Here is a 24757-nt window from a genome sequence, read left to right as displayed (position 1 = left end):
CCATGTTTATTACCATAAACCATTTAAAGAAGCCCATGCAGGAGTGAACATATGTATATAAATATATATAAATCCAGCCTACAAAGGCAGGTGTTTGGATATTATGGAAGTGCTAAGTACCAATTAGAGCCCATGCAGGGTGTAGCTGGTGGCTTTGATGGCCATCCAACCCCAGGCCTCAGTCATCAGCCATCAACACACTGCATACTAAAGATGACACTGTGACAAACAGGCTTCTGAAGGCCTTTTACTGCTTTCACTTTGATTGTTCTGCTTTTAGTCATAAACTGGTTTGAGTTATACTTAATGAAGCAGTGTTGTGTTGATATGATGTGCAGTGAGATCATGTTGTGTTCAGTTAGTGTGTGATATGATGAGGTCAGCTTGACCTCATCATGGTGTGGTGCGGCTTAGCCGACTGTGTGTTGTGCAATAAGGCAACAATCTCACTGTCTCTCTGTGTGTGTGTGTTTTTAGGTGTGGGGAGGACTCTCCGCAGGCGAGGCAGTTGTTGTCCCTGACTCTGGACTGGGTGAGCCAGTCTCTGCTGCTGGCCTTCCCCTCTTGTGTGGTCAGGGTCCCTGTGGCACGATGCCAGCTCTACTCACGCTGCATGAAGTAAGTTACACACATCACACACACCTTTCATCTCCACACACACACACATCACACACACCTTTCAGCTCCACACACACACACACACACACACACACACACACACACACACACACACACACACACACACACACACACACACCCCCCTCACCCACACCTCTGTAGCCCACACACACCTCTCAGCCACACCTCTGTAGCCCACACACACCTCTCAGCCACATACAGTATATCTGTAACACATCCTAAGCCCCGCCCACTCCCAATCATTACAATCACACCTTTAGTCAGGCCCTAAACCATCTGCCAACTTATACAGCCTACCCTTGGTGCACCAAACTACTTTACCACATCCCCAAGCGCTCTTCGACAAATCAGTAAATCTATTCGGCACAGTACACGCACATACACACACACATACACGCGCACATACACGTGTACACACACACACACACAGACGTCTTACTCTCTTGCTCTTTGGCCTTGCTGACGACTCACCACTGAGTCGTATTGCCTTGATGCCAGCAGACTCTAAACCTAGTGAGGCGTGACATACTGTAACGTATATGTCAAACGTGTAATGTGTTCAATGAATCCGTGGTGTCTCTCTGCCCTGGGTGGTGCATCACTAAAGACTGTGTTTACTCTGTTTATCTCCAGGAACTGCATTGCCTCCAGGGACCCCTACTGTGGCTGGACCAGAGGAAGCACCTGCTCCTTCCTCAGGCCCGGGACCAGGTGAGGTGCTGGGGGGGAACGAGGGCACAGCACTGGCCTCTGTCTGGTTCCATGTCTGGTCCCTGTCTGCTATCGACCTGCCCCGTGTCTGGCTTGTACCTTTGTCTTGTTTCTGTCTGGCATCCGTTTGACCTCTGTCGTATCTATACCTGGTCTCTGTCTGGGTCTCTGTCTGGGTCTCTGTCCGGGCCTCTGCCTGGTTCTCTGTCCGGGTCTCTGCCTGGTTCTCTGTCTAGTCGATGCCTGGACCACCTGGGTTGCTGTGACACTCTCTATTTATACTGAGTGTTATGCCTAAGCTCTGACAGAGCCTACAGTTATAAGCCTGCAACACAAGCTGTGGCTAGGCAAACATGTCCTCATTTAGTTATCCTGTCAGAGCGAGCTGTGTACATTTATTCATCCAGGAGATCTGCTATTGCCATTGTGTGTTCACAACAATGCTGCATTCTTCAACACAGCTTGATATCCATAGCTGGGTGTACATCTTTGTCAGGGTTGCGTTGCTCTTGTACGCCTGCCACAGAACGATTCCTGGCTGTCTTGGCAGCTCACCTCTTGTTCTGGGCTGTAAACCTTCCCACTCCCTCCTGCTCTGCCTCACGTCCGCCCAGCCCAGTGAAATCAAATCTCTTTTTAGAGAGGCAGCTTATTGAATTATGTGTGCAAACACAGGTACAGTGCCAGCAGTTACAGACAACAGAGCCTTTTTGAGCACCTTACGGCCTCACCGTTATACAATTAAGGGCCCTGTGTTGTGATTTGATTTAGCAAGGGCGGTCAACCTGTCCATTGATCCTGTATCAAGTGATGTTCCCGTTTGAGGATAAATTCCATTTGGAAAAGTGAAAACGATGCTGGGTGATGAAAAAACTCTCCATTGTCTGCAATGTAAGACTGTAACATGGACTATATTGGAACAAAGATAATTAGGCTCCTTACTGATTAGTATATCTGTTGATATTGTTTTATTACTGTAGGTGTTTTGCGTCTGTTTATTACCCTTCATATTTCTTTGAATTATAACTGTACCTGTAATCTGGTCTCCTTTAGACTCGGGGACAATAAATCCTTAAACTTATTCACATTCTCACCATTAAGGGTGTTGTGACAAAACAGTGCCTTCTTTCCCAGCCTGCAGCCTTCATTTACCCAACACAATATACCCACAATAACCCTCCAACCACTCCAGTGTAAACTTACTTCTCAAAGTTTTTCTCAGGCAGTGAAACACTCAGTTGGCCTTTTTGTTGTTTGGGGCTTTTCAACTAATTGTAGAGCTGGAGACACATCCCAGTGAGCTGTCTCTGGTTGTGGTCGATGCAGCCTTCCCTCTAGCCTTGAGCACTTCCCATGTTTAAATTACCTCATTGGACAGGGGCCATTTTGAAGAACAAACTGCTGTTATTTCTCCTCTTTAGAGGACCTTTATGGTGTTTATTTTACCTTTATTTAACTAGGCAAGTTAAGAACAAATTCTTATTTTTAATGAAACAGTGGGTTAACTGCCTGTTCAGGGGTAGAACGACAGATTTGTACCTTGTTAGCTTGTGGATTAGAACTTGCAACCTTTCAGCTGGTAGTCCAACGCTCTAATCACTAGGCTACCCTGCCGTATACACTTACAGTCTAACTAGCTGATGTTGCTGTCCCCATGGGAGGTCAATGCACTTGGTCTGGTCTCACTGCTGTTGGAACTCACCCATTTTTTACATTTATTATAATTTTTTGTTGTTGAATTTTACCCCTTTTTCTCCCCAATTTCGTGGTATCCAATTGTTTAGTAGCTACTATCTTGTTTTATCACTACAACTCTCGGGAGAGACTAAGGTTGAAAGTCATGCTTCCTCCGATACACAACCAAGCCGCACTGCTTCTTAACACAGCGCGCATCCAACCCGGAAGCCAGCCGCACCAATGTGTCAGAGGAAACACCGTGCACCTGGCAACCTTGGTTAGCGCGCACTGTGCCCGGCTCGCCACAGGAGTCACTGGTGCGCGATGAGTCAAGGATATCCCTACCGGCCAAGCCCTCCCTAACCTGGACGATGCTGGGCCAATTGTGCGTCTCCCCACAGACCTCTCGGTCGCGGCCGGTTGCGACAGAGCCTGTGCGTGAACCCAGAGTCTCTGGTGGCACAGCTCCCTAACCACTGCGCCACCCGGGAGGCCCTGGAACTCACCCATTTTAATGTAATTTTAATTTTGTCGCTTCATCATATAATGTCAAAGCCCCTTTTGATTTTCCAAGTTCTCCTATTAAAAAAGTAGAAATGGTAAATTATTTTTTAAGTACGAATGGAAAGATCAAGACCAGCTTTCAGAGTTGGGGGTATACAATACAGTATTATTTCTCTCAACTCCACACAAAAAAAGTATTCCTGTCCTTTGCTGCTACAATGTTTTGCTTACCAGAGAAAAGCAGAGGTTTCTGTCAATGACCAAAGCTTGCAGTAGGCCTATGTATTGTTTATGTGTGAATTGATAAATGATCGTCTTTCCCCTCTTCCAGACTGCCGTTCGAGCAGGACATAGAACACGGGAACGTGTCCCACTTGGGCGACTGTGATGGTAAGAGAAGTGTTTCTTTCTGTTTATTGCCATCCTGTAATGTTAAGCTGTATTTGTGTTGATTCAGTGTTTCTTACATAACTGCCTACTCTAGGGTAGAACATCATACACTACATTTTACATGTAAATAATTTAGCAGACGCTCTTATCCAGAGCAATTAGGGTTGAGAGCCTTGCTCAAGGGCACATCAACATATTTCTCACCTAGTCGTCGCTGGGATTTAAACTAGTGACCTTTCAGCCCAGCGCTCTTAACCTCTATGCTACCTGCCGCTACTACTGCTGTCTAGCTCCATATCATCATTAATAATCAATCAAATGTATTTTATAAATCCCTTATTACATCAGCAGTTGTCACAAAATTCTATACAGACCCAGCCTAAAACCCCAAAGAGCAAGCAATGCAGATGTAGAAATCCCCATGTATGTTTTACCCATATTTGTTTTCTCCTCTGTTTACTATTACTTTTGGCAATGTTCAGAAGCTCTCTTTTTCCTCTTCTGTAGCTTTGCTTTGTAGTTGTTTCTACTTCTGGTTAATTATTATGCGTCTCTGGGTATCCTCGCCTTGATGTTTTCTGATATGAAAATGATGGCGGCACAGCAAAGCAAAGGGATCCCTCAGACAGAAATCTCCTCGACTCCCTGGCTCTTTTGATCCCACCGCTACTTCTGATGAGGCATTTGTGCAAATGAATCCTCCGCCTCTTCAAGTTCTCCAAGTTCATCTGCCATGCACCTGGAGAGCCACAAAGATCAATATTACATACGTCTTTAGAGGGGCTGTTTGAAGATGCTCCCTCACCCCTGGAGCCCTCTGCACCACCCTGGACCCTGATCACTGTCTGTCTGGGGGTGCTGGTCCGGTGGCTTGTTACTCTTCCCCTAAGCTTGCTTGGCCCTGTGTCGGTCAGTATACATAAAGGTGCATTAGCCTCAGCACCCAGCGTCTCTTTGAGGATGTTGCCAGGATTCTCCCATCTGATCTGTCTTAGATAATGGTTCTGATACTGACATGACAAACGCGTGGCGGTCCTGACTACTGCTGACAAAGGTGTTGTTGGTTGTCACAAGATGAATGGTGCTGAATAGCCCTGTGTACGCTTGCCAAAAGGATGCGCAAGCATCATATCAGCTGCCAGAATCATTAAGCTCTGTGCCTTAGAAAGTGATGAACTTGTGCTTCAATTTCTTCCTCTGTCTGATATTGATGCTATTTTAGTTTTTACAGCACATAGCTTCCCCAGTGTACAACACTCAGATGGTCTAAACACATCTCTGAAGCCATCAACCTACTCAATAGACAGTCTGAAGAAGACGAAAAGCTGCAAGTAGAAAATAAATCAGTTATGACTTTCATCATTCAGTGTTACTATTTGAAACCTGTGAATTGTCACATCAGTCCATCACACACACACACACACACACACACACACACACACACACACACACACACACACACACACACACACACAGGTGTGAGTCTGCAAAGCTCTGAGGTAGATTAGACAGAAGAATCTCAGCTGAGTCCATATACCTCTATCTGACATATCCCACCTGTCTGAATCTCCAGCAGGCAGATAGAAGAGAGCCTGCTATGCTCCATCCATCTCTCTATGGGGTAATGCAACATTCATCACCCTCTCCCTCCCTCCTCCTCACTCTTTCTGAGTGAGGAGCATAGCTGGGCTCTGCAGCTCCTCAGTGGTGACACTGCACACAGCCGAAGCCACAGCCAAGTGCAAACCAGACCACACTCCCTCCCCCCAGGCCAGGCCTGTCGGCGACCCACAGAGGGAGATGGATGGACAGCTCTGATAACTTGCCTTTAACTGCCTCTCCCTCTCCTTAGCCAGAGAAAAGTAGCCGCACGAAGGAAAGGAGGGGGAATCGATTTTCATCTGCTCTTTGGCTCGATTTGAGTCAAATAAATATCAGGAGTGAATCTCTAAAGCAGTCTGCAGCCATGAGGGCTGAGGGAGAGGGTGAGGGAAGATGGTGATGAGGAGCTGAGGGAAGAAGGTGATGAGGAGTGAGGGTGAGGGAAGAAGGTAATGAAGGGGTGAGGATGGAGGCGTGGCAGAGCTTGTGGTCCTGGACAGGGGCGCAACAGATGGAGTGAGGAGGCTACCGCCGTCTCTGGTGTCAGCAAATTGTCAATGCTCCTGTTACCGACAGCGTGACAAGGCAGTAACTCTGCCAGGTGACACATGGAGGCTGCCTGCTCCTACTCTCTCACCTCGCTTCTGCTCCCACCTCTTTCGCTCTCTTTCTCACTCTCACTCTCTCGCCCTCCTCCCTCTACCTCAACTTCTCCCTCTGTAGTATCAAAGGTTCAGTGCATGTACAGTATATCCCATGGTGGTCTACCGCAGCCCAGTCCAAGATAAGAGGGCAGTGGTCGCTGTCCCTCTTCCTTTACACATCAACACAGAGATCTTCTTCAGAGATCAGGACAGGAGCTTGTTATACCTGTCTCCTCTAAATCAGGCCTGATCAAAGCAGATGTAGACAACACAGCTTTTAATTGAGCTGACCTGTGGTGAAGGGCTGCTCAGTCAGTTGAGTCCAATCAGAGGTGTGTGTGTGTGTGTGTGTGTGTGTGTGTGTGTGTGTGTGTGTGTGTGTGTGTGTGTGTGTGTTTCCATGCGCTTGGCTCTGCATGCTGAGGGCCTCAATCACTCTGTCCCCAGAGCTTCCTAAGCCTAATGCTGGATGTATACTTCTAATCATGTTTACATTGAGCCCAGTCAGTTCTGAAACCTCCTCTAAACATGTCAGGTAATAAATTCCAGAGGTGTAAAAACAATAATGAGCAGGATTTATCTGTGGTGTCAACGGATGATCTAACATGTCAGCTCCACTTACCAGCGTTTATTGCCCCACGCGGCCGCAGAGTTCAGGTTTTCCAGGTCGTGACCTGCCTGGCAGGAGTATTGGTTTCAGCAGGGTAAGCTCGGCTTAGTGTTGGGCTAGACTTCAACCGTCTTCTATTTCATTTGTTGTAAGGGACCTTTAGCGCTCGCAAAATGTTAAACAAAGTCAATAAGAAAAGGCTAGAACCCTAAAGTGATGTCCCAGCTAACAATTCTAGGGAGAGAGAATGTTTTTGTAATGTAATCCCTAATGTTTGAGTGTCCAGTTTTCCGTTAGTTATGGGAACATTCTATCTACAGTTGAAGTCGGAAGTTTACATACACCTTAGCCAAATACATTTAAACTCAGTTTTTCACTTTTCCTGACATTTAATCACAGTAAAAATTCCCTGTCTTAGGTCAGTTAGGATCATCACTTTATTTTAAGAATGTGATGTGTCAGAATAATAGTAGAGAGAATGATTTATTTCAGCTTTTATTTATTTCATTGCATTCCCATTCCCAATGGGTCAGAAGTTTACATACACTCAATGAGTATTTGGTAGCATTGCCTTTAAAATGTTTAACTTGGGTCAAACGTTTTGGGTAGTCTTCCACAAGCTTCCCACAATAAGTCTGGTGAATTTTGGCTCATTCCTCCTGACAGAGCTGGTGTAATTGAGTCAGGTTTGTAAGGTCAGGGCTTTGTGAAGGCCATTCCAATACCTTGACTTTGTTGTCCTTAAGCCATTTTACCAGAACTTTGAAAGTATGCTTGGGGTCATTGTCCATTTGGAAGACCCATTTCGGACCAAGCTTTAACTTCCTGACTGATGTCTTGAGGTGTTGCTTCAATATATCCACATAATTCTCCTGCCTCATGATGCCATCTATTTTGTGAAGTGCACCAGTCCCTCCTGCAGCAAAGCAACCCCACAAGGTGATGCTGCGTGCTTCACGGTTGGGATGGTGTTCTTCGGTTTGCAAGCTTCCCCCTTTTTCCTCCAAACATAACGATGGTCATTATGGCCAAACAGTTCTATTGTTGTTTCATCAGGCCAGAGGACATTTCTCCAAGAAGTACGATCTTTGTCCCCATGTGCAGTTGCAAACCGTAGTGTGGCTTTTTTATGGCGGTTTTGGAGCAGTGGCTTCTTCCTTGGTGAGCGGCCTTTCAGGTTATGTCGATATAGGACTTGTTTTACTGTGGATATAGATACTTTTGTACCTGTTTTCTCCAGCATCTTCACATGGTCCTTTGCTGCTGTTCTAGAATTATTTTGCTCTTTTCGCACCCAGGTACGTTAATCTCTAGGAGACAGAACGCGTCTCCTTCCTGAGCGGTATGAAGGCTGCGTGGTCCCATGGTGTTTATACTTGCGTACCATTGTTTGTACAGATGAACGTGGTCCTTCAGTCGTTTGGAAATTGCTCCCAAGGATGAACCAGACTTGTGGAGGTCTACAAAAAAAAAATCTGAGGTCTTGGCTGATTTTTTACAAAACATCACATGATGTCATGCAAAGAGGCACTGAGTTTGAAGGTAGGCCTTGAAATACATCCACAGGTACACCTCCAATTGACTCAGATGATGTCAATTAGCCTATCAGAAGCTTCTAAAGCCATGAAATAATTTTGGGGAATTTTCTGTTTAAAGGCACAGTCAACTTAGTGTATGTAAACTTCTGACCCACTGGAATTGTGATACAGTGAATTATAAGTGAAATAATCTGTCTGTAAACAATTGTTGGAAAAATGACTTGTGTCTTGCACAAAGTAGATGTCCTAACCGACTTGCCAAAACTATAGTTTGTTAACAAGAAATTTGTGGAGTGGTTGAAAAATTAGTTTTAATGACTCCAACCTAAGTGTATGTAAACTTCCGACTTCAACTGTATGTTAGCAAAAACCTTCTGAGAACATTTTAAACATGTTTTCGTGTTGAAGTTAGGAGAACAGTTCAAACAGAACTTATCTAGAATGTAGTTAATGTTCTCAGAATATACAGTATTGATGACTCGTTTCATGAGACGTTGCAAGAACATTCATGTGTCTGTCACGCCCTGACCTTAGAGAGACGTTTTATTTCTCTATTTGGTTAGGTCAGGGTGGGATTTGGGTGGGCATTCTATGTTTTCTATTTCTTTGTTTTTGGCCGAGTGTGGTTCCCAATCAGAGGCAGCTGTCTATCGTTGTCTCTGATTAGGAATCATACTTAGGCAGCCTTTTTCCCACCTAATGTTGTGGGTAATTATTTATTTTCTGTGTGTGTTTGTGTGCGCCATGGTTGTGTCACGGTCGGTTTCTGTTTACCTGTTTTTTGTGAAGGTTTCACTCCGATTAAAGGTGTGGAATTACATGCACGCTGTGCTTTGGCTCAGCTATGACAGGGAGTGTGAAGACAGTGTACGTGACAGTGTTCTCTGAGGCCCCAGGGAAACAGGCAAAGGGGAAACAGGCCCCAGGGAAACAGGCCCTAGGGAAACAGGCCCTAGGGAAACAGGCCCTAGGGAAACAGGTCCTATGGAAACAGGCTCTTGGGAAACAGGCCTAGGGGCTGAGCTGACACTTTCATTACAGGGATAATGCACTTTACTGTTTGACCAAATAATGGTTTTAACAGACAAAAAAAATATGTTTTTGAAACATTTGATTGAGGTGACCTTGTAATGAATGTTCAGCTCGTACTGATGCGACTAATTAAATGTTTTACTCGCACAGCCAAGTCAAAGGCCATGTTCTGTTATGTTATAATCTCCACCCGGCACAGTCAGAAGAGGACTGGCCACCCCTCATAGCCTGGTTCCTCTCTAGGTTTCTTCCTAGGTTTTGGCCTTTCTAGGGAGTTTTTCCTAGCCACCGTGCTTCTACACCTGCATTGCTTGCTGTTTGGGGTTTTAGGCTGGGTTTCTGTACAGCACTTTGAGATATCAGCTGATGTACGAAGGTCTATATAAATACATTTGATTTGATTTGAAAGGGTTGCAAAATGTGACTAAATGGTTGCAGTCTTGACCATTTAGTTATACTGTAGATATATTGTAATCAAAGTTCTGTCATAAGTAGTGGTCTGATAGGTTGCAACAAACTAACCAACTAGAATTATCAATCGGTTATTACCTGAGTTTATATATTGGAATGATGTACTTTCAGATGTCTCTTAAGTCAACTTGTGGGTGCAAAAACAGTCTTCTCCTGTAGGAACTTTGCATTCGATCTTGTTTGAATTTGTTTGTGTTTCGTGGTCATTGTTTCTTTTATTTATTAAAACACTCACTCCCTGAACTTGCTTCCCGACTCTCAGCACACTTGTTACAGTTTAACAACTAATTTTGTCAGTATTATCATAGACGCAATTAACACTAAGTCCCACTGGCACAATCCCTTGTTGTTCCAAGTCAGCACATTACAAGTCTGCCTTTTTCCAGAAAGACGTCACCGGGAAGCCGAGTGTGTTTCCGTCTGTGTGAATCAGTGGCATATATTCAAAAGTACAGAAAAATAACAAAAAGAAACATATAAAAAAATATATATTTTGTCTCTCTGTGTTTCATAATTTTCCTTCAATTCACAAGAGGCTGAATGTATCTCACCGGAGAAAGCATCCGAGCGAACAAAACAGTGCCCCTCTGTCTCTGTATGTGTAGACCATCTATCTGATGCTGTCTGATGCAAAAGAGTATGACATTGTTGTCACCTCAACTGTGAATGGTGCTAGTGCACCAAAAAAAAGTGTCAAGGGAAGCCAGTTTGGATTTGGCTTCCCTCCAATCACATCGCATCGAGAGCATACGTCATTGACAGAAACAACTTGAATTGTTGCATCTCTTTGTGTTTCTGCACTCCAGTGGCTAGCTAGCTAGCTAAAACTGACCTTTTCCTAAATTATACATGGATGGAGCTGTCAAATGGAGCTAGCTGTAAAATGGCTCCGGAGAGGAAGGCAGACGTCCCCAACCTATTGTATTTTGTTCATTTATTTGCGTTGTTTGTAACTTACGTTTTACTTATTTTGTATGTAAGGTTGCCACTACCGTCTCTTATAACCAAAAATAACTTCTAGACATCAGGACTGCGATTACTCACCACGGACCAGCAGAATTCTTTATTGCCTTTCACGAGCCCGACGAGCCCGACGCGAAGGATATACTGCTTTCTCGGGAACAGGCCCAGATCCCCGTGATTTGCGTGAAGGGGCGGCGGACTATGTATTTTTGTAAATAACAGCTGGTGCACGATATCTAAGGACGTTTCGAGCTATTACTCGCCGGAGGTAGAGTATCTCATGATAAGCTGTAGACCACACCATCTACCTAAAGAGTTTTCATCTCTATTTTTTCGTAGCTATTTACACACCACCACAGTCAGAAGCTGGCACTAAGACAGCATTGAATGAGATGTATTCCGCCATAAGCAAACAAGAAAACGCTCACCCAGAGGCAGCGCTTCTAGTAGCTGGGGACTGTAATGCAGGGAAACTTAAATCCGTTTTACCTAATTTCTATCAGCATGTTAAATGTGCAACCAGAGGGAAAAAACACTGGACCATCTTTACTTCACACACAGAGACACATACAAAGCTCTCCCTCATCCTCCATTTGGCAAATCTGACCATAATGCTATCCTCCTGATTCCTGCTTACAAACAAAAATTAAAGCGGGAAGCACAAGTGACTAGATCAATAAAAATGTGGTCAGATGAAGCAGATGCTAAGCTACAGGACTGTTTTGCTAGCACAGACTGGAATATGTTCCGGGATTCCTCCGATAGCATTGTGAAGTACACCACATCAGTCATTGGCTTCATCAATAAGTGCATTGATGACATCATCCCCACAGTGACCGCACTAACATACCCCAACCAGAAGCTATTGATTACAGGCAACATCCGCACTGAGCTAAAGGCTAGATCTGCCGCTTTCAAGGAGTGGGACTCTAACCCAGAAGCTTATAAGAAATCCCGCTATGCCCTCCGACAAACCATCAAACAGGCAAAGCGTCAATACAGGACTAAGATCATATCGTACTACACCCGCTCTAATGCTGTCGGATGTGGCAGGGCTTGCAAACTATTCCAGACATATGTTGATGATGTAAAGAATGTTTGCTGGTCTGCGGTGTGTAATGAGGAGCAACCAGACGCTGCACTTGATGCATTTATGAAACTACTTATTCCAGTTACTAATAAGCATTAAGAAAATGACTGTAAAAATTGTTAAATTCCCTTGGATTGATGATGAATTGAAAAATTGCGTGGTTGAGAGGGATGAGGCAAAAGGTGTGGCATTAAGTCTGGAAGCCCAAATGATTGGCAAACGTACTGCAAAATAAGAAATCATGTGACTAAACGAAATAAAAAATAAACTACACTATGAAACAGTAATACTAAAAAAGCTTTGGGGCACCTTGAATGAAATTTTGGGGGAAAAAGCCAACTCAGCTCCTTCATTCATTGAATCCGATGGCTCATTCATCACAAAGCCCACTGATATTGCAAACTACTTTAACTTCTCTGGAATATGTGGGACGCTAGCATCCCACCTGGCCAACATCCAGTGAAAATGCAGAGCGCCAAATTCAAACAAATTACTATAAAAATTTAACTTTCATGAAATCACACATGCAATACACCGAATTAAAGCTACACTTGATGTGAATCCAACCAACGTGTCAGATTTCAAAATGGCTTTACGGCGAAAGCAAACAATGCTATTATCTGAGTACAGCACCCCAGCAAACAAACACAGACACAATCATATTTCAACCCGCCAGGCGCAACACAAAACACAGAAATAAAGATATAATTCATGACTTACCTTTGATGAGCTTCTGCTGTTGGCACTCCAATATGTCCCATAAACATCACAAATGGTCCTTTTGTTGGATTAATTCCATCGATATATATCCAAAATGTCCATTTATTGGCGCGTTTGATCCAGAAACTCACCGGTTCCAACACGCGAAACATGACTACAAAATATCTCAGTTACCTGTAATCTTTGTCCAAACATTTCAAACAACTTTCCTAATACAACTTTAGGTATTTTGTTACATAAATAATCTAATTTAAGACGGGATAATTTGCGTTCAATACCGGAGGAAAACAAAGTGTAGCGAGCTTTCATGTCAAGCGCCTCTAACAAAGAGTACACTTCTCTCTACCCTCGTTCTGAACAGTGCTACTTCTTCATTTCTCAAAGGAAAAACCTCAACCAATTTCTGAAGACTGTTGACATCCAGTGGAAGCGATAGGAACTGCAAACTCATTGAAAAGAGAGTGACCTAAAAAAAAACAATTCTGAATGGTTTGTCCTCTGGGTTTCGTCTGCCAAATAAGTTCTGTTATACTCACAGACATCATTCAAACAGGTTTAGAAACTTCAGAGTGATTTCTATCCAAATCTACTAATAATATGCATATCTTAGCTTCTGGGCCTGAGTAGCAAAAATTGTACGTTTGAATTCCGTAAAGTCAGTGTGGAAGAGGTGAAAAAATAATTGTTGTCTATCAAAATGATAAGCCACCGGCGTCTGACAATCTAGATGGAAAATTACTGAGGATAATAGCAGACGATATTGCCAGTCCTATTTGCCACATCTTCAATGTAAGCCTACTAGAGAGCGTGTGCTCTCAGGCCTGGACGGAGCTAAAGTCATTTCGCTACCCAAGAATAGTAAAGCCCCCGGCTCAAATAGCCGACCAATCAGCCTGTTACCAACCCTTAGTAAATTTCTGGGGAAAATGTGTTTGACCAGATACAATGCTATTTTACAGTAAACAAATCGACAACAGAATTTCAGCATGCTTATAGGGAAAGACACTCAACAAGCACAGCACTTATACAAATGACTAATGGCTGAGTGAAATTTATGATAAAATGATTAATGGGGGCTGTCTTGTTAGACCTCAGTGGAGCTTTTGACATTATTGATCATAGTCTGCTGCTGGAGAAACGTATGTGTTATGGCTTTACACCCCCTGCTATAATGTGGATAAAGAGTTACTTGTCTAACAGAACACAGAGGGTGATCTTTAAGGGAAGCCTATCAAATATTATCCAGTTAGAATCAGGAATTCCCCAGGGTAGATGTTTAGGCCCCTTGCTATTTTCAATGCCACTGACTTTGAGTAAAGCCAGAGTTTTTATGTATGCAGATGACTCAACACTATACACGCCAGCTACTACAGTGACTGAAATGACTGCAACACTCAACAAAGAGCTGCAGTTAGTTTCAGAGTGGGTGGCAAACCTCAACTAAATATTGTAATAATGTGGAAATTGAGCAAGTTGAGATGACTAAACTGCTTGGAGTAAAAATAGAATGTAAACTGTCATGGTCAAAACATATTGATGCAGTAGTAGCTAAGATGGGGAGAAGTATGTCTATAATAAAGCGATGCTCTACCTTCTAAAAAACACTATCAACAAGGCAGGTCCTACAGGCCCTAGTTTTGTCGCACCTTGACTACTGTTCAGGCCTGAGGGCACACAGTGTGTTGTGAAATCTGTGAATGTATCGTAATGTTTTAAAATTCTATGAACTGCCTTAATTTTGCTGGACCCCAGGAAGAGTAGCTGATGCTTTGGCAGCAGCTAATGGGGATCCAGAATAAATGCAAAATACAAATACAGACTACAAAGGGAAGCACAGCCGAGAGCTGCCCAGTGACACGAGCCTACCAGACGAGCTAAACTACTTCTATGCTCTCTTCGAGGCAAATAACACTGAAACATGTATGAGAGCACTAGCTGTTCCTGAAGACTGTGTGATCACACTCTCCGCAGCCAATGTGAGTAAGACCTTTAAACAGGCCAACATTCACAAGGCCGCAGGGCCAGACAGATTACCAGGACATGCACTGCGAGCATGTCTTCACTGACATTTTCAACCTCTCCCTGTCTAAGTCTGTAATACCAACATGTTTTAGGCAGAGCACCACAGTGCCTGTGCCCAAGAACATGAAGGTAATCTGCCTAAATGACTACCGACCCGTAGCACTCACGTCTGTAGCCATGAAGTGCTTTGAAAGGCTGATCATTGCATCACACCATTATCCCAGAAACCCTAGACCCACTCCAATTTGCACACCGCCCCAACAGATCCACAGACGATGCAATCTCTATTGCACTCCATACTGCCCTTTCCCACCTGGACAAAGGAACACCTATGTGAGACTGCGATTTGATTTGATGGAGATTTGGGCTTGTGGTTTTACTTAATTCTCCATACTGGCCAATGATTAGAACTTGTGATTCTGATCTAACCATTAATTCATACATTGTTGTGCCCCTGGCTTGAGAGGATGGAAGTTCAATATGTGGATAGATGTAGATGGCTAATATTAACTAGCTAACGTTGCCCATCAAATTAAGTTAGGCTAGCGAGAAAGCATTTCAGCCAGGTAACAGGACAACAACAAATAAAATTGTGTACTGTATGACAGAGTGATAGACCGTTTCGTCAACATGAAAGAGAGAAGGATGGCACTGGCGTTTCTCTACAAGTCGGGGGAGTCAACATTTTTCTACTTGCACAAACACACAGGCACGCGCACAGACACACACAGAAATCAGATCCATGGACAGCAGCATCATATTTAGCTTGTGTTTATTGGACTAAATTGTTTTTGGTATCTTTGACTTACTGTATTAGACTAAGCATAGATAGATTATTTGATGATGTTGAAATGGTGCTGGAATAGTGGAGGCATCTTCTGTTTTCTTTGCAACTTGTGGGAACTCTACGTGGTTCTAAATTAATAGTTGTTTAGTGGTCATGTCGGAAACATGAACTTGCTTGTCCATGCTGTAGGTCATGTAACTGTTTGTTACATGCAATATCTTTTGTGGACTTCACCGGACAGATGTTGCTCTCCAGTTTTGTAATGAAACAAATGTGTGGTTGAATTTATTCTGCCACTGTGTCTTCTTGTTGTCTCGGCCTTTAGGCCTATATATCACGGTTGCAAGGCATATGAACTAACAGGTTATAGATCAAACAACACAATTATCACAACACACAGGTTGTAATATGGATTTTTTTCTGGCTTGGCTTCCCCAGTGATTTTACCCATGTACCACTACTGGTGTGAACAAAGACAAAAGACAATAGTCAACTATTACGCTCCTTCGTCACTCTCTCGCCACTCGCTCCTTCCCCGCCGCCGTGAAAGCACTCAGGCATAATGACATGCCTTCACCAGCGAGCCGAGCAGTTACAGATGGAAGCAATTATGGCACTGTGAAAATATTTTCCGAAGTAAGCCAGTGTTTTGACTTGGAGAACAGCGGGTTGCAATCAGTTTAATTGAGGTCCACAGCACATCAATGAAGTGAGAGCATGAGTGAACCGAAGCAGTTGCGTGATGTTAGCGGGTGACAACTGCAGAGCAAGGACTCCGGGGGAGTGGAAGCGGGAGGGAGAGAAAATTAGTTGGCAAATTTACGACATCGGGTCATTCTAATTGGTGCGGCTTGGTGTGGGTTAGGGAGTGTTCCTCTTTGAGGCCTGAAAGGAGACCGTAAAGACTAGTGCTATATATTTACATTGGGATAAAGATTAGTGCTTTATATTTACATTGTGGGAGTAGTAAGTACAGCATTTAAACCTCCAGATGACAAATGGGTTCCCTGACGCTGAACCCGGCTGAGACACTGCAGAAGTCCATTTCTGTCTGCTATGGGAGGGCTTGGTGACCTTGACTACGCTGAAGTCATCCCTGCTTGGCTGTCTTCGCTCCGCTCCTCACACAACGAGAGGGAGGGTGAAGCGACCCACACACAGCAGACGCCAGCCTACCATTCCACTCACACACATCTCAACCATGGAGCAAAGATCTGAGATGCTTGAACTGCAGCTCTGACTGACGCCCCTCGCTACACAAGAGGTGCGGGTTTGTGAAATGTGAGGGCCTACGTTCCTCTGCAGAGGATGAGCGGGTGGTGGGAAGGGGGTGGGTGCAGTTCGTTTCAAAGAGTGCAGCATCAATCCTGAATATCTGGAGAGATGTGAGAACTCCTGGAGGGCTTCTTCTCTTTCACTTGGGTCTCTCCTGTGAGGAGTGTGGTGAGGAGAGAGAGGCAGGAGAGATGGGGAGTCGTGTGTCAGCCACCTGCAGGAGAGAGAGAGCAGGGAGAGCAGAGAGAGACCAGATAGCAGGGTGAAAACTGGAAAAACTGAAACTAGAACTGCTGCCAGGGGGCAGCTGGAAGCGGTGTTTGTATATACAACGCCCACCATACCTCCATTGTACCTTATGTAGGGTACATGCAGGCTACAGCGCATCTCGTGTGAATTCTAATGTGGATTATTATAAATGGACATATTTGTAGGGGGTATATGGATTTTACGTTAGGAAAAAGCAATTGTTTTAGATTAATTGTTTTATTGTATGTTGAAGGCAAGCAATAGGCAGAGTCAATTATTGGTTTTCCACAATGCCTGTGTGCTCCAGCGGTTACAGCCACTGACCTGGCACACATATGCCAGAGTCAACATGGGTTTGAATCCGGCCTACTGCCCTTTGACTCATAGATTAAGGTCTATTTTTGATGCATTCATTCTGTGTGGTTACAGGGTTAATTCCGCATGGATACAGAGTTAAAACAGAAATAATTCAAATGTTAACAGTTTAGGCATTAAGGTTTCGGGAAAGCTTAAAACAAAATCATAAAAAAAACGACGCACCTATATATCATCAGTATTCATAGTATTCTTAGTGCTTTCTAGAGCATTGTGAACTGCCGTAGTGCAGTGGTCTATGTAGCGTGCGCCAGGCTCCAAGCCTCATGAGTTCACACCCAATGCTGGGCGATTATACTGTAGTGACCAGCCTGAGCCTACATTAGATCCAAAAGTTAATTGTGTTTTCTTTGATGTGTAAATGATCAGACTATTCATTTTACTTCTTAAAATGATTTAAATAAAGTGTCTCAGCTCAGCAAAATTGTCTTTGGATAGACTCAAGTGCATAAACAAGTTGACAGCTTTCTGAAATGAAATATTAAAAGCCACACAATGCAGGCTTTCAATCCACACCAAAGACCAGAACAATATTGCTAAATTATACATAGGCTACTGCCTAACTATAAAACGTGGATGAGCATCCACACTGGAGGAAAATGTATCGCTCAACAGTAGGCCTACATCTGTCAATCAACTGATGGCCCAAATCAGCTCATGAACTCCAGCCAGGGAAACACAGCAGCCTATTATTAGTTTTCACACCTTTTATTATGTAACAATGGAGAGGCTAACAGTTAGCCTACAGAATGTGGCCTAATGGAAAATAAACCAAAATAACAACGGCCTATTGCAACCATCAATGGCACTAAGATTATCACAAGCTGACGTCTCGTTAAACCCTCAATACACGCTAAATTCACCCGCACAGCTGATCTCAATTGCAACCATTATTGGTCACCATTACCGCTCACTAAAAGATGTCAGTGTTACCTTAGTCCTGCTTGCAACCAAAGTCTTTCAAGATACAGAACCAATCAAAACGTTGGACACACCTACTCATTCAAGGATTTTTCTTTATTTTTTACTATTTTCTACATTGTAGAATAATAGTTAAGACCTCAAAACTATGAAATAACATATATGGAATCATTTAGTAACTAAAGAAGTGTTAAACAAATCAAAATATATTTTAGATTCTTCAAAGTAGCCACCCTTTGCCTTGATGACAACTTTTCACACTCTTGGCATTCCCAGCTTCACCTGGAATTCTTTCCCAACAGTCTTGAAGGAGTTCCCACATATGCTGAGCTCTTGTTGGGTGCTTTTCCTTCACTCTGCGGTCCAACTCATCCCAAACCATCTCAATTGGGTTGAGGTTGGGTGATTGTGGCGGCCAGGTCATCTGATGCAGCACTCCATCACTCTCCTTATTGGTCAAATAGCCCTTACACAGCCTGGAGGTGTGTTGGGTCATTGTCCTGTTGAAAAACAAATGATAGTCCCACTAAGCGCAAACCAGATGGGATAGCGTATTGTTGCAGAATGCTGTGGTAGCCATGCTGCCTTGAGTGTGCCTTGAATTCTAAATAAATCACTGACAGTGTCACAAGCAAAGCACCATCACACCTCCTCCATGCTTCAGGGTGGGAACCACACATGCGGAGATCATCCGTTCATCTACTCTGCGTCTCACAAAGACACCGAGGTTGGAACCAAAAATCTCACATTTGGACTCATCAGACCAAAGGACAGATTTCCACTGGTCTAATGTCCATTGCACATGTTTCTTTGCCCAATAACGTTTCTTATTATTATTGGTGTCCTTTAGTTGTGGTTTCTTTGCAGCAATTCGACCATGAAGGCCTGATTCACGCAATCCCCTCTGAAAGGTGACTTTGAGATGTGTCTGTTAATTGAATTCTGAAAAGCATTTATTTGGGCTGCAATTTCTGAAGCTGGTAACTCTAATCCTCTGCAGCAGAGGTAACTCTGGGTCTTCCTTTCCTGTGGCAGTCCTCATGAGAGCCAGTTTCATCATTGTGCCAGTGGTGGAAAAGTACCCAATTGTCATACTTGACTAAAAGTAACGATACCTTTAAAAGAAAATGACTCAAGTGAAAGTCACCCAGTAAAATACTACTTGAGTAAAAATCTAAAAGTATTTGGTTTTAAATATACTTAAGTACCAAAAGTAAAAGTATAAATCATTTCAAATTCCTTATATTAAGCAACCCAGACGGCACGATTAAAAAAAAAATGTTTTTACAGAAAGCCAGGGGCACACTTCAACAGTCAGACGTAATTTACAAACCAATCATTTGTGTTGAGTGAGTCTGTCAGAACAAAGGCAGTAGGGATAACCAGGGAGGTTATTTTGATAAGTGTGTGAGTTAGACAATTTTCCTGTCCTGCTAAGCATTCAAAATGTAACAAGTACTTTTGGGTGTCAGGGATGATGTAAAAAGTACATTCTTTTCTTTAAGAATGTAGTGGAGTAAAAGTAAAAGTTTTCAAAAATAGAGTACAGTACAATACAGTAAAGTACAGATATCCCCAAAAACTACTTAAGTAGTACTTTAAAGTATTTTTACTTAAGTACTTTACACCACTGCATAGTGCTTGATGGTTTTCGCAACTGTACTTGAAGAAAATTTAAAAGTTCTTGAAATGTTCCAGATTGACTGACCTTCATGTCTTAAAGGAATGATGGACTGTTTCTCTTTGCTTATTTGAGCTGTTCTTGCCATATGGACTTTGTCTTTACCAAATAGGACTATCTTCTGTATACCACACCTACCTTGTCACAACACAACTGATTGGCTCAAACGCATTAAGAACGAAAGACATTTCACACTTTTTGGGTTACTTCATAGTTGTGATGTCTTCACTATTATTCTACAATGTAGAAAATAGTAAAAATAAAGAAAAACCATGAATGATTAGGTGTGTCCAAACTTTTGACTGGTACTGTACATTCGCCCTCTAGTTGGTATTGGAATCGGAACAACTTTTTCAAACAGACTAAGGGCGATTTACGATAGAAATAAAGTATTTCATCGTTTACCATGTCAAATCTACTGTATGAATGGAAACTAATGTTGGTGTAGTCTATTTGTTATTTATTTATTTATTTTCCTATTAATGTTATGTTCATTAAAGGTAAAGTCCCCATATTTGGGGACCCTATTTGATTTTTAAAAATATTTTAAAAATCAGTGTGGTATGAGAACAGTAGCCCCTATCTGCAAAAGCATGGTGTCTGTGGAAAGCTGAGTATATTGGCTATTGATCGGTACCTTCAAATCTTTTGTATGACTTACTACCATGTATGGGCAAACACATTCATAAGGGCAGGCCGAGCCGATGACCTCATTTCAAGATGGCTGCTATCTACATTCCGGTCAGTGTTGTGAAGCATAAACGAAATGAACACAGAATCCGTTGATACACACCAAAAGCCAGGACTCCACAGATCATGAAGATATCTTATTTGTGACCTACTATTATTGATCAGCAAACATTCAAGGTAAGCTTTGATATGTTCTGTGTTTGAGCTCTAGCTACATGGGGGGTATCAAATGAATCTTTAGGTTGGCAGGGATGTATGACTTAATTGCAACATCAAATTTCCACCGAGTGACTATATCTTTGTGCATCAAAAATATGATGTTGCCTGCTTACGCGCTGTAGGTATCCATATCTCCTGTATATGCCCCAACACCACCACAATGTTTGAGAGAGGTTGGTGTTGTATACATTTTGTTTTTATAGTAAAGTGTAACTTTTAGGCACATCCAGTGTGTAAAAACAGTGCAATTACCACATTTGGACACTTTGGAGAGGTTGAAAGGACACTTGAATGTATCCTGGATACCCTATAACACCACAATGTTTGAGTGAGGTTGATATGGTAGAAATTGTGTTTTTATACTGAACAAATGGCATTTAGGGATTGCAAATATGTAATAGCCCTGGTATTATCTCATTTACAGACATATGCCACTTTGGAGAGGTTTAAGCACACTTGGAAACGTCCCGTGACCACACCTGACACCACTTACTAAAACATCTGCCCGTGTCTAGTTGTTAGGTCTAACAATCCCATTTTTTCTGATATTGTTCACATGTTGTGGAAGCCATCTGATACGTTTCCAGCTCTAGTCATCAATAATTCACTTATAGCTTGTCAATGAAACATTTTAAACGGTTATTTTGTGTGTGCTTGATCTTGTGTATTCTGAACTATGTAACTCTTATCTATCTTCTGATCATTTCCTCCTAATCTCCAAGATGTCGTCTTTCCAAATATACCACGTCTTTGCATGTCAGACTCATGTAATTACACATTGAGAGAAAATGATTTTGAATGCAAGCCCTGATCCCAATGACTCAACTGCCCCCACATGGAGAGAAAGAGAACTGCTCGTTTTCAGGGACTCGTGAGACTCATTTGAATCTCCTGATGCAGCAGAAAAACTCTCTGTGGCAAAAGAGTGATCAAGTTAAGATCCGACATCTTTATGCTGCATGGCTGAGAAATAGTGTTCTTACCCGCAGTTAGTTGGGTCCCAGAGCCCCATAATGCCGCATTCTTAACCCCCACAGAGTGACATCCTTTTGGGACCCTTGGGATTAGCACTGTCCCTAATCCAGCACTCTGTTCGCAGGTAAAAAATCCAATCAAAGTTTATTGGTCGTGTTTAGCAGGAGTTATAGCGGTGTAGCGAAATGCTTATGTTGCTTCCTCCTAAGAATGCAGTCGAATGTCAAGAATGTACATAGAATATAGAGTGAACTATGTCAAGAATGTACAGCAGTACATAGAATATAGAGTGAGCTATGTCAAGAATGTACAGCAGTACATAGAATATAGAGTGAGCTATGTCAAGAATGTACAGCAGTACACAGAATATAGAGTGAGCTATGTCAAGAATGTACAGCAGTACATAGAATATAGAGTGAACTATGTCAAGAATGTACAGCAGTACATAGAATATAGAGTGAGCTATGTCAAGAATGTACAGCAGTACATAGAATATAGAGTGAGCTATGTCAAGAATGTACAGCAGTACATAGAATATAGAGTGAGCTACAGTGCCTTGCGAAAGTATTCGGCCCCCTTGAACTTTGCGACCTTTTGCCACATTTCAGGCTTCAAACATAAAGATATAAAACTGTATTATTTTGAGAAGAATCAACAACAAGTGGGACACAATCATGAAGTGGAACGACATTTATTGGATATTTCAAACTTTTTTAACAAATCAAAAACTGAAAAATTGGCCGTGCAAAATTATTCAGCCCCCTTAAGTTAATACTTTGTAGCGCCACCTTTTGCTGCGATTACAGCTGTAAGTCGCTTGGGGAATGTCTCTATCAGTTTTGCACATCGAGAGACTGACATTTTTTCCCATTCCTCCTTGCAAAACAGCTCAAGCTCAGTGAGGTTGGATGGAGAGCATTTGTGAACAGCAGTTTTCAGTTCTTTCCACAGATTCTCGATTGGATTCAGGTCTGGACTTTGACTTGGCCATTCTAACACCTGGATATGTTTATTTTTGAACCATTCCATTGTAGATTTTGCTTTATGTTTTGGATCATTGTCTTGTTGGAAGACAAATCTCCGTCCCAGTCTCAGGTCTTTTGCAGACTCCATCAGGTTTTCTTCCAGAATGGTCCTGTATTTGGCTCCATCCATCTTCCCATCAATTTTAACCATCTTCCCTGTCCCTGCTGAAGAAAAGCAGGCCCAAACCATGATGCTGCCACCACCATGTTTGACAGTGGGGATGGTGTGTTCAGCTGTGTTGCTTTTACGCCAAACATAACGTTTTGCATTGTTGCCAAAAAGTTCAATTTTGGTTTCATCTGACCAGAGCACCTTCTTCCACATGTTTGGTGTGTCTCCCAGGTGGCTTGTGGCAAACTTTAAACTACACTTTTTATGGATATCTTTAAGAAATGGCTTTCTTCTTGCCACTCTTCCATAAAGGCCAGATTTGTGCAATATACGACTGATTGTTGTCCTATGGACAGAGTCTCCCATCTCAGCTGTAGATCTCTGCAGTTCATCCAGAGTGATCATGGGCCTCTTGGCTGCATCTCTGATCAGTCTTCTCCTTGTATGAGCTGAAAGTTTAGAGGGACGGCCAGGTCTTGGTAGATTTGCAGTGGTCTGATACTCCTTCATTTCAATATTATCGCTTGCACAGTGCTCCTTGGGATGTTTAAAGCTTAAATCTTTTTGTATCCAAATCCGGCTTTAAACTTCTTCACAACAGTATCTCGGACCTGCCTGGTGTGTTCCTTGTTCTTCATGATGCTCTCTGCGCTTTTAACGGATCTCTGAGACTATCACAGTGCAGGTGCATTTATACGGAGACTTGATTACACACAGGTGGATTGTATTTATCCTCATTAGTCATTTAGGTCAACATTGGATCATTCAGAGATCCTCACTGAACTTCTGGAGAGAGTTTGCTGCACTGAAAGTAAAGGGGCTGAATAATTTTGCACGCCCAATTTTTCAGTTTTTGATTTGTTAAAAAAGTTTGAAATATCCAATAAATGTCGTTCCACTTCATGATTGTGTCCCACTTGTTGTTGATTCTTCACAAACAAATACAGTTTTATATCTTTATGTTTGAAGCCTGAAATGTGGCAAAAGGTCGCAAAGTTCAAGGGGGCCGAATACTTTCGCAAGGCACTGTATGTCAAGAATGTACAGCAGTACATAGAATATAGAGTGAGCTATGTCAAGAATGTACATCAGTACATAGAATATAGAGTGAGCTATGTCAAGAATCCAGTATATAAATAAATATCAGATTTGTATAAACGGTGCAACTAAAATACAATGTACAGTAGAAGAAATATTAGAATAATCTATGTCGGGGATACAGTATTTAAAAACACAGTGTGAAACAGGAATTGACCAGTGGTTCAATGTCTCTATAACATGGGATAGCAGCGTTGGCTGTGAGTGTGTGTGTGTGTGTGTGTGTGTGTAAGTCTATGTGCGACTGCCCCACAGAAGAAATACAGTATCAACCCACAGAGAAGCACAAGATTGAACTTCACTCAACTTTCTAGAGTTTACCCTGTTAGTTAACACTATTAACGTTTCCATTTACTGTGGGAATTGTAATCGAATCAACGCAATACTAGCCACTTCCAATGCAACATACCGAAACAAAACGAACTACGCAAGACTTAGTATGCAAAACTAACTAAGCAAGAGATTTTGTTGTAGGCAGAACGCATCGGAGTAGGATTCTATTGCATTGACAAGCACCTGTACTCTACACAGACAGTGCGGCATAACCAATCAGGGCTGCAGTTGGCCTACATGCAAATAGACCATTGCCACATACTGTATGGATCTGTGCCATTTTATGAGTAGATGCGCTTGTTTTGAGATCAGAGCGAGAGCTGCATGTAGCCACGTGTGCACATTTTGTTAATTTCATTTGCTAGTTAGTGAATTATTTGCACAGTTATAGATCATGTGTAGTC

General features: G+C 42.7%; 1 protein-coding gene across 3 annotated transcripts in view; it reads left to right on the top strand.

Annotated features, from left to right (window-relative positions):
* sema6bb (sema domain, transmembrane domain (TM), and cytoplasmic domain, (semaphorin) 6Bb) overlaps positions 1-24757 on the top strand; it is a 151488-nt gene that overhangs the window by 114608 nt on the left and 12123 nt on the right. For all 3 annotated transcript variants that reach the window (XM_036978094.1, XM_036978093.1, XM_036978092.1), the window contains exons 14-16: positions 478-618; positions 1273-1350; positions 3863-3921. In XM_036978094.1, coding sequence (XP_036833989.1) covers positions 478-618; positions 1273-1350; positions 3863-3921 — 278 coding nt within the window. The remainder of the gene's footprint in view (positions 1-477; positions 619-1272; positions 1351-3862; positions 3922-24757) is intronic.

Source organism: Oncorhynchus mykiss, chromosome 5 (genome assembly GCF_013265735.2).
Source record: "Oncorhynchus mykiss isolate Arlee chromosome 5, USDA_OmykA_1.1, whole genome shotgun sequence".
Classification (NCBI taxonomy): Eukaryota; Metazoa; Chordata; class Actinopteri; order Salmoniformes; family Salmonidae; genus Oncorhynchus; species Oncorhynchus mykiss.
The sequence above is the reverse complement of the archived record's forward strand: the minus strand, read 5'-3'. Positions and strand labels throughout refer to the sequence as shown.